General features: G+C 39.5%; 1 protein-coding gene and 1 pseudogene across 1 annotated transcript; one reads left to right on the top strand and one right to left on the bottom strand.

Annotated features, from left to right (window-relative positions):
• The first annotated feature begins 952 nt into the window (after positions 1 to 952).
• LOC122030565 (phenylacetaldehyde reductase-like) lies at positions 953 to 5,076 on the top strand. Its single transcript, XM_042589775.1, has 6 exons — positions 953 to 1,145; positions 1,333 to 1,502; positions 2,524 to 2,712; positions 3,607 to 3,769; positions 4,469 to 4,655; positions 4,786 to 5,076. The coding sequence occupies exons 1-6, from the start codon at positions 1,031 to 1,033 to the stop codon at positions 4,928 to 4,930; spliced, it is 969 nt and encodes a 322-aa protein (XP_042445709.1). The 5' UTR covers positions 953 to 1,030; the 3' UTR covers positions 4,931 to 5,076.
• Positions 5,077 to 5,196: 120 nt separating this feature from the next.
• Positions 5,197 to 10,971, bottom strand: LOC122030556 (annotated as a pseudogene).
• Positions 10,972 to 11,262: the final 291 nt, after the last annotated feature.

Raw genomic sequence — 11,262 nt, 5'->3', positions numbered from 1 at the left:
TCTTCAATTGAAGAAGATAAAACACAAACATACTCATAAAATTATAATTCGGATATCAAAACTAATTTTATTCAAGCTAGCAGAATGGACAATACCAATAATTATAATAATTTACCTATTTATACCCTAAAGTACAACCCTATAGATTTTGAGTATCAAAGTGCTTAAATTGAGTACATTACTCAGTTTATTGATAATCACTACAAAATTACACATATATCACATTTCTTGAATCAAAAAAGATGCAATACAAATTCATTCATAAATTACAATACAGACACCTAAACCTAATTTTATTGAACCTCACAAAATTAAAAACACTCATAACCTAAAACACCCATGAACTAAAACACTCATGAACTAAATCTTCAATCACATAGGAATAACAAATTAGTCAAAATCTAGGGTACTCAAATTTTATTTACCGATGATTCAAGGGTTTAAGATGGTTTAGTTGAGTTATGCCGCCTCTCTGATTTTTGCCTTCAATGTCGATGGAGATAGTTTAGAGATGAAGTCGAGGAATGCGTCATTGATTGTTTGGAGTTGCGGAGGTGGCATGCATCGTTGAGATTTAGAGTTGCGAAGTGATGCGACAGATATTGGGAGAGGAAGGAGTAGTTGTGGGTTTTAAATCTAAACGAAAATAATATGATAATTTTACTAAGATTAGAGTGTTAAAATAAATAAATTGTTTAGTTAAGTATTGCTAATAAATTTATACTGATACGAGACGGAATGTAAATGTTAAAATTAGGATAAATAATTTTCAGTTAAATTAATTTATTTTAATAAACCAGCTATAATATTAAAATTAAGGTATTCTTGGTGGTGAACTGTTTGCCTTTTGAAACTGCTTACGCAACTGCTTACGCATAGCAGCCCGGCCGGGCCCACTACTCACTTATCTGTCGCCTCGGGTATGTACCACCCGTTCGCTTATTTATTTGGGCTTCTTCAGCTCCTCGGCTGTGCTCGCCCCCCTTCGCTTCCTTTCGTTAGGCGATCGACAGCAAAAGCGATCGGCGGCATGAGCAACGGCAAGATCGTGTGCGTCACCGGAGGCTCCGGGTACATCGCCTCCTGGCTCGTCAAGCTCCTCCTGCAGCGCGGCTACACCGTCCGCGCCTCCGTCCGCGACCCCGGTCAGTTCCCTTTTGTGTGCCCATTCCTTTCCACATTTTCCAGTGCTCGGTCCGGGATTAGGTTTTCATTTGATCGCTCGGCCCGATCCCTTGAGATGGATCATTGTTCCCGTGTTTAGTGCAAGATCTTACACGATTCGATCATTGGAATAAAAAAAGGTTTTATGTATTCCTGTCGAGGTTTAAGATGATCCGAAGAAGACTGAACACTTGCGTGCTTTGGATGGGGCCGCTGAGAGACTTCATTTGTTTAAAGCCAACTTACTAGAAGAGAATTCCTTTGATGCTGGGATTGAGGGTTGCGATGGTGTTTTCCACACTGCATCTCCTTTTTACCATGCAGTCACTGATCCGCAGGTTTGCGATTGTGTTCGTTTAAGTCAAACTTATTTGATGTTATTGGTGGTCATAATCTTTAACTAGTTTCTTTTCTTAAGGCGTTTGTTCCTTGTGCATGTCACTCCTCACAAGGTTCTGAACAGTTTGTTTGAAACAATAATATCTCAAGGAACTGGAATTCCAATTCATATGTATTGGTAAACAATTATATTAAAATTAGAATTATATTGTCAAAATTGTTTGGCTTTCAAATTTGATCAAAATTAGTCATATCCGTGTTCAAAAATTCTCTCAATCTCCTGAGGCTATGCTACTCTTAAAACTTAATCCGGCTATATTTGATTATCATTTTCTCACTTAAATTCAGACTTAATCGAATAGAATTCAGATTCATACAAAATTTCTGATATTGGAATACTTTAACCAGTGTCTTATTTGAAACAAGCTTTTATGATCCTTCTAAAATAGTGGATAACCCTAATAGCCAATGCTAGGGAAATGTCAATACAATTGTAGCAAAAAGGTGATTACGCTCACTCCAGACGCCTCTTGAAAATGTGAGTACATCCCTTGCAAATGTCAGTATAGCATTTATATAATGGTGGTATAATTCATGAAAGTGTGTAACATCATGTTACACGTAATAGTTAATTTTACCTAACATAAATTCAACTATTGTTCAATCACATCTATTATCCGTGTACTCTGAATTATTTTATCCTGAATATTTTACAAAATGATTTCCTGTGTGTAGATTCATGTTATGGAAATGTTTTATATTTTTCTGTGCATGCCAAAATAGCTTATTTACAATTTCTTGTCTATACAAAAAAATCAATGAAATAAATTGAAATTCTTGACTTAGAATGTCTTGATATGATGATCTTCGAGAATTCCGTTAATTCTTGATGAAGCTTGTATGTATGTCACTGCTTACTCTTCTTTTTTATGTCAAATATCAACATAGGTTATTGACTGTCAATTTTCAAATGGGATTGAACAATAGTAGAATTGATTTTTTTTTTTTTTCAACCTTCAGGCTGAGTTACTTGATCCAGCAGTGAAGGGGACACTCAATGTGTTGGCTTCCTGCAAGAAAGGTTCCATTAAAAGGGTAGTTGTGACATCATCAATGGCTGCTGTCGCCTACAATGGTAGACCACGAACTCCTGATGTGGTAGTTGATGATACATGGTTTTCAAGCCCTGAAGTTTGTGAGCAGGATAAGGTAACTGAAAATATAGACAAATAATATTTCCATCATTCCCTGCCATAGATTCGTTTCTCAATCTCCATCAGAGCAATACTCATCATTCTTTGAACAAGGCACATTAGAAACTAGTGTGTTGAGTTAATGCTGACATACACTTTAGGCATCTTTCTCATTCGTCTGTATTTCACTACACACACAAGAAACCTGTTTACTTATGAGTTTTAAGATGGTTGTGTATGTGAATTCATGACCCACTCTCTTGGGCATGTTTAGACAAATATATTGATCCTGTCCTGCCAACCAACTTTCTCTGATGTTACCTTCATTAGACAACTAAACTGAAAACATCATGAACCAATCTTATATTCGTCTTTGTAATAATGTGTGTTTTTTTTGTCTAGATATGTCTGCCCCATTGCCACAATTGCATATAGATAAATTATTTTAAAATTCAGTCATTGAAGTTGTTGAGGTATTTTAATTCCATTGCTTATGAATTATTTGAAGCTTGAAAGGTGTTGTATTACCTATTGAACATATTATTTATCATGCATGAACATTGTCTTTGAAAAAATATATAGTTAATCATCTTTGCTATGATTGATTGTATGGCATAAACGGGTGTTGGAAGATAGGTTGTCTTTTTACAAGTACAAAGGTATTCCTTCAGTCTATAGATCTGTGTTACCACAATTTAATGTGCTTCATGAATTAATAAATCAGAGTTTCCCTTTGATACAGTTAGTCACTTTTGCATCATATTCAATTGAAGATCATAAGTTCAGAATATTTATATTTGTGTTTGGTAGCTCTAATACATTTGGTACCAGGAAATTCTTTATATTTAAGAAATTTATAAGATCTGGTATATTCTTAACATTATCTAAGATGATCTTTAAATTGCTTCAGCAATGGTACGTTCTCTCAAAAACCTTGGCAGAAGATGCTGCTTGGAAGTTTGCTAAGGAAAATGCCATTGATATTGTCACGATAAACCCAGCAATGGTCATAGGTCCTCTTCTTCAGCCAACACTAAACACAAGTGCTGCTGCAATCCTTAACCTGATAAATGGTATAATGCTGTTTGAAGCTTAATTCTTTTGAGCTTTCCATTTGCCTATTTTACATGGAATTTTCAGCTGGACCTTTTTTTCTTTCGTTTTCACGCCAGCATTTTCTCTCTATTAGTGGAATGACAATGGGCACTTGACTCTTGACATGCCTTACTTGAACCCTGTTATTCTATGTATGATGTGCTACAAGAAGTTCTATGTTACATCAGCGTTTGGCATGAAAACTTTCAGTGCAATCTCATGAAAATGCTTGACAGATCATATAATCTAGTGTCTGAAGCTTTGCCCCTTCAATTTCCTTGACTCTGGAAACCATTTAGAATCAAAGACTCACCATCACGCTTCATTGCTCATTTCACTTGGACTGACTTTTGCTTTTTAAGGGATAGATAAGCTTACAAATAAGCCGGGTCCAATAGGCAGTAACTAGGTAACCAATATGGATCCGTTGTATCAGGTTAACTTGTGAAACTGTGATCTGATGACTCCTTTGTTTGCATATGAAAATAAATCGTTTCTTCACCTCTGTGTACACAGTAAGTAACAATACTAAACACACTTACGATATGAATTCCTTGTATATATAACATTGACATATTATTTAGTAGGAGATTTGCACTATTCTAAAACTCGCCTAATCTATCCAGCTCTGGTGATTGTTTTTCATAATGGTTCTCTATTTTGGTTCATGATTTCAGGTTCAACTACATATCCGAATCTATCGTTCGGGTGGGTTAACGTTAAAGATGTGGCCATGGCACACATTCTGGCATTTGAAGTTCCTTCAGCCTCTGGAAGATACTGTCTAGTTGAAAGAGTTGCTCACTACTCAGAGCTTGTGAGGATTATACGGAAACTTTATCCTTCTCTTCCGGTGCCCGAGAAGTAAGTAACCTATTTGATTTTTGTTTTCGCCATCATGGCTTCACCAGTCCCTTTTTTTTTTTTTCCTATTTCCTTTTTACTTGTTCTCACATGAAAATTTTCAAAATTTCTGAATTTCCTACAACCCCAGGTGTGCTGATGACAAACCCTTTGTGCCAATATACCAAGTCTCCAAGGAGAAGTACAAAAGTTTGGGACTTGACTACACTCCCATCGAAACAAGCATCAAGGAAACTATTGAAAGCTTGAAGGAGAAAAACTTTGTTAATTTCTAATGTTTTTAACCAGGCAAGAAAGAGAGCTTTTATCGTAGAAGTCTTTGTTCTTCCAAATAAGACTAAAGATGTGGTATTCAATGTTTCTGGTGTGTCCCAATTGATGAAACCAATTTAGTAAGTGAAACTATATTAATTTTCTTAAACCCTAAACTCTAAGTTGTGATTGGTGATTTTCTCTAATTTACTCGTAGAACAAAACTTTAGAATCTTCTATGCAAATGCAAGAAATGAAGCAGAATTGATGGGGTTGGAGGAAAGATGGATCAATCCTGGGATTCACTCTTCCTATTGCCGCCACCATCAACTTGAGCATCAACTTGCTCAAGGAGTTTTCTGTTGATTGCTACTCGGAAGATCATACTGATTTCACTGTACAAAAATTTTATACAAATGTCGAACCTTTCCTAATAATCTATTGTGTTTTTTAGAAATTAAACTTGGATCGCAAATGGAACTTAATATTATTGATTCCAAGTTTAACTTATCTGTTCTTTTAAGTTTAGACTTGGATCTCAAACGATGTTTAATATTATTGATTTAAATTCATCCATGTTATAAATTCAATTAAATATTAATTTCAGAAATCGGTTCTCAGGTCAAACATGGCGAGGTACTTGGCCTTCTTGGGTGTGGGAGCATCTACCACTGCCTCGACAAAACCTCTTAACGAAATTTAATATTTAATTTTCTTATATAACCTTAGGTTTGACCAAAAGGAACAATCGAATCACAAATTCGAAAAAAAAAAAACACAAACTCGAATCACAAATTCGAAACCTAGAATCATATGCCTCTTGTGTTTGGTATTTCAAAAACTATACAAAGAAAACTAGTATGATGCGGAAAACAATTACTAGTTATACCTTTCTTTGTACGCAACAACTTCTTGATCTTTTACAGTATTCCTCTTCTTATTTCGGACGTCGTGTGGGCGACGATCTACCGAGACGAGAATCACTCAAGCTACCTTCTTCTCCAAGCAAGTTTCGGCCACCACAAGAACTCCAAGAGAAGATGAGGTTCGGTCACCACCAAGCTCCAAGGGATGCTAAGAAACAAGACCTCCTATCTCTCCTTCCTTAAGCAAGATCCGACCACCAACCAAGTTCCTTGAGATGAAGATGTCGCTGGCCAAGGAAGAAGAATAGGAGTGGGAGAGGATGTGAAGGGTCGGCCACCAACCAAGGAAATAGAAGAGAGGAAAACTAGAACATAAGTTATGAGGTGAGGCACCTCTACCCTCTCTTTTATATTCCTTGGTCTTGGCAAATAAGGAAAATTTTATAAAAAAAACTTCCTTATTCTCTTAGCCAATGAAAGGAAAGTTTAATAAAAATTTTCCCTTTCAAACTCAATGTGGTCGGCCACCTCTTAATCATCCAAGCAAAGAAAGTTTTAAACGCAAAATTAAAACTTCCTAATTTGTTTCCGAAAATTTTTAAAATAAAAAATTCCTTTATTAATTTTCCCTTCATGGTTGGTTATAAAAGGAAATTTTATAAATTAAAATCTCTCTATTAAAACATGTGGATGATTTCCAAAAAGGAAAGTTTCTTTAAAATTAAAATCTTCCTCTCAATCTACAAATAAGGAAAGATATCAAATTTTTTCTTAATCTTTTATAGAAACTATAAAAGGAAAGATTTAATTTTAAAACTCTCTTTTAAATCATGAGGATGGTTACAAAAAAGGAAAGTTTTATCAAAAATTAAATCTTCCTTTTAACTACAAATAAGGAAAGATATCAAACCTTTCACTTAATCTTTTGTAAAATACTTTAAAAGAAAAGATTTAAATTTTAAACTCTCTTTGAAAACCATGGCTTCCACATAAGAAAAATTTTTAAAAATAAAATCCTTTTAATTTTATTGTGGTCGGCCACCTAAGCTTGGACTCAAGCTAGGGCCGACCACACTTCATCCCATCTAAGCCATGTCTTGGTTGGCCCTTGCTTGGGCTCCAAGCTTGGCTTGGCCGGCCACATAAGGATGGTAAGAAGGTGGGTATGGGTGGATATAATACTTTATAAATAAGAGGCTACGATAGGGACCGAGAGGAGGAATTGGTTTTGATCTCCCGATGAAATTAAGCTTCCCGTATTCGTCCCGAACACCCAACTTAATTTCATCAATAATAATTCATATCACTAAAGAATTATTATCGAACTACCGCACCAATCCCAAATTACATTTTGGGCTCCTTCTTATCATGAGTGTGCCATGTGTTTAAGATATCGATTGTACACTAATTAAATGAGTTACTAACAACTCACTTAATTAATATCTAGCTCCAAAAGTAGTACCACTCAACCTTATCGTCATATCGGACTAAGTCCACCTGCAGGGTTTACATGACAATCCTTATGAGCTCCTCTTGGGGGCATCATCAACCTAGATTACTAGGACATAGTTTCCTTCTATAATCAACAACACACACTATAAATAACATTATTTCTCAACTTATTGGGTCTATTGATTTATCGAACTAAATCGCACCCTTTGATAAGTCAAAGAAATAAATACTAGATATATGTGCTTGCTATTATATCAGGATTAAGAGCACACACTTCCATGATAACAAAAGTCTTATTATTTATGTAGTCAGTATAAAAAGAACTTACCTTAAATGGTCCTGCTCAATACACTCAGAGTGTACTTAGTGTAATTTTATAGTTAAGATAAACCAATACCAAATTACACTACGACTATTCAAATGGTTTGTTCCTTTTTATCTTAGTCGTGAGCTACTGTTTATAATTTACAATGAATTGATAACATGATCTTCTGTGTGTGTCACCACACACCATGTTATCTACAATATAAATTAATTGAACAACTACACTTAACTTATAAATCTAGACATTTGACCAATGTGATTCTTATTTCTAAATAACTGTTTATACAAAAGCTAAGCTTTTAGTATACATTCTAACACTTTCCAGCCTCCTCATCCATCTGGGTTGCTTTCTTCTGCCCCTCCTTGGCTTTGGGCGCCTGCAGCTTGGCGTGGTTGTAGTAGGCCACGCCGAGGAAGGCGATGCCATAGCCAAAGAGGTTGATTGTGGTTATAATGTCACAGATGACGGACCAGGAGAAGGCAATGAGGAGCCAGTCCTTGACTACGCCAGTGACGTTCATGGTGAGGGTGGAGGTCTTTCTGACTAGGAGGAAGACGGTGAGATTGAGGGCGAATGCACACAAGGAATTGGTGTTGAAGATGACGAGGTCGGGATAGAAGGGGGTAGAGGCAGAGCGGTCGAGGAGGACGGGGAGCTCGACGACGGACCAAGGCACAAGGAGGAAGGGGAAGCAGCAGGGGGAGATGTAGTAGAGGGAGGTAATGGGGTTGAGGGAGATGCCCTTGGAATTGAGGAGGATCTGGATGAGGACAAGGCGGGTTGCCTCGAAGGCGACGGCAGTGAGCTGGAGGGCGACTCCGGTGGGAACGAAGTGAGCCTCGCGTAGGCTGCGATGGCGACGCCGAAGGAGATGGAGAGCATGTTGAGCATAGAGGAGGATCTGAAGGACTCCTTTTCTAAGAGGACGCCGATGAAGTAGACGGCGACGGGCATGAGCATCTAGATGAAGGAGATGGAGAGGTAGATGTAGGCGAAGTTGGAGAACCAGAGGGAGAGGGAGCAGAGGGCGCCGATGGGGAGGATGGAGGAGAGGTAGAGGGTGCGGGACACGGGCGGGGAGGAGGGCGGCGCCACCAGGCGGAGGACGCAGACGAGGAGGAAGGCGAGGGAGGAGCAGAAGGTCATGTGGATCATGGTGAGGGAGATGGAGAAGGGCCAGGCGTACATCTTCGGGCCCAAGATGTACTTGTTGTAGACGATGACGGTGAAGCTGAGGAAAATCCAGATCGAGACATAGGCGTAGGAGAGCAGAACCTGCTTGAGCACGCCTCCGTCGCTGCCTTTGACGCTGCCATTATCTCAAACCAGGGCGGCGATGATAGATCGAGGGCGACGCCGCCGCCTCTTCCTCTTCCGCCGATGGGGATTGAGAAATGGAGGCGGGGATTCAAAGGAGTTAAGAAGGGGAAGAAGAGGAATTGATGGGGTTCAGTGCAGGAAAGATACCGGTGTTTCTGTTTATTTAGAAAGGAGAATAAAAAAAATTATATACATTGTCAAAAATAACATATCAGACTTTTTATCGAGGATTGAGAATGTCACGGGGATATGAGAAAATGAAAGTTAGGCTAAGGTACTTTGGAAAAAAACTAAATCGATCAGGATCTCGGAGCATCTTGGGTGACCCATGTCTTTGACTTGACGCTCCGTCTCTTTGGCACCCTCAATTTCTTGGCGCCTCGCCCCCTCTCCTTGGTGCTCTCGACTCATTGGCGCCCTCGACTCCTTGACGTTCCATTTCCTTGGTGTTCTCTCTCCATGGCATCCCGACTTCAAGGAAGAAGTTAATGCTCGCGTTGAATTTTGGGATTTAAGACTATCTTAGGAAGAAGATAATGCTCGTGCGGATTTCAGGATTTCAAAATGTTTCAAGAAGTAAATTGTAAAATACCAAAAAATGGACGAATAACTTTAAGAGAATTTTTAGAAATTTTTAGAAATTTTCTGAGAATTTTTCGGAGCTCGTATGACGGGTTTAAGAGGATGAATTTATAGGCTTGGGAAAAGTCTGTATGGAATATCCAAAAGTGGGAGTTGATTGAGGAATTTAACCTATGCTTTAATTAAATGGACCTAAGTTATAATTTCCCTAATCCTTTTTATTTTCCTCACCTCCAAGCCCTAGCCTCTCTCGACGCCGAACCCTCTTCTCCCTTCTCCCCTCTCGCGAAGCCTTTGTTGGAGCAATCTAGGTGCCCTAAATTTTGATGTTTGGCCAAAAGTTTAAGTTAGATTTATTGTTGTATTTGATATGCATTGTGACTGTGCAGGAAACAGGTACAACAAGAAAAGTCCAAGGATGAGTCTTGGTGGTGTAAGTCCAAGCATGTAGTCTTGGCAACGTAAGTCCAAGTGTGACTTGACAATGGATGAAGTCCCGGAGGTAAGGAGCCTCTTGGCAAAGGAAGACCCGACAATATGGACAAGGCCGAAGGAAGCTCCAGAAGGTAAGATGTGAAGGATGGGGAGACATCCGAGGGACGCGAAGCTGATGGAGGAGGCTAGAAGGCTAGGTCTAGGTTGATCGAGCGAGGACGAGTGCTGAGTGATAGTACTCAGGGCAAAATCCTATGTGTTTAGGATTTACTGTAGCGACACTGTAGTACTATTGTAGTGGCACTGTAGCAGTACTGTTGTGACACTATAACAACACTATATTAGTTAACTGGTTAATGTAGCAATCGACTGGTATAATATAGCAGTCTACTGGTACACTGTAGCAGTCGACTGATAGCCGACCGTTGGGTAACGATCGGCTTCACTTAAAGGACCAGTTGACTGGTGCATACACCAGTCGACTGGTAGCGAGAAAACAATTTAGTATTTTCCTCTCGAGCTCTATTTAATAGAGCTCGGAGTGCTTGGGCATGGTTGACGAAATAGAGGTGGTTAACCCCTATTAGTAGTCTTCCAAAGCCTCCAAGCTCTTCTTTTGATCTAAGAGTGTTTGGATCAAGGTTGTGGTGAGGTTTCTCCACCGAGAAGGAGGTTTAAGCTAGCCAGAGGTTTCCAAGGAGTCATCAACCGAAGGATTGGGATCGTCCACCTTACGGATAGTCATGGAGTAGGAGCCCTAATCTCCGAACCACGTAAACACCTTGTGTTACGGTTTGTTTTTGGTTTATTGTCTTTCTTTATTGTTTATAGGGTTTAGTTTTCTTCTTGTTAGTTTGTATTTTATTTTCCGCTGCGTACTAACAAGTGTAGGAAGTGACAATTTGGGTGAGACGCTATTCACCCCCCCCCTCTAGCGGATGTCAAGGTCCCAACAACCTTCTCCTCTTCCCCGATCCTTTCATCTCCCCCAACCTGACGACGCCTCGCTTCCTCGTCTCCAGCGCGTACAAAACCCGTCGGCCAAGCTTCTTCTTCTCCTTTGCATCGCCTCGCCCTCTCCCATCTTTCTCTGCGTTGTCTCTGCCCAACCTCACCGACGCCGCCCGATCGCTTGCAAGCTCACTGCCGGCAGAGCACCACCTCACTGAGCAGCCCGTCGTCTTCCTCCTCGGGTCGTCACTTCACACGAGCAGATCTTCAACCAAGGAAGGGGAAAGACCGAGCCCTAGTCAACGATCCACCATCAATCTCTCACGGCTTCCCTGGTCTGTCCCTCTCTAAGAGATCTGTCCCAAGGCATCTACGATCCTGGGCATTGGGTATTGTCATCATCGTCACAAGCGTTGGGCCTCCA

Source organism: Zingiber officinale, chromosome 1A, assembly GCF_018446385.1.
Source record: "Zingiber officinale cultivar Zhangliang chromosome 1A, Zo_v1.1, whole genome shotgun sequence".
NCBI lineage: Eukaryota > Viridiplantae > Streptophyta > Magnoliopsida > Zingiberales > Zingiberaceae > Zingiber > Zingiber officinale.
The sequence above is the reverse complement of the archived record's forward strand: the minus strand, read 5'-3'. Positions and strand labels throughout refer to the sequence as shown.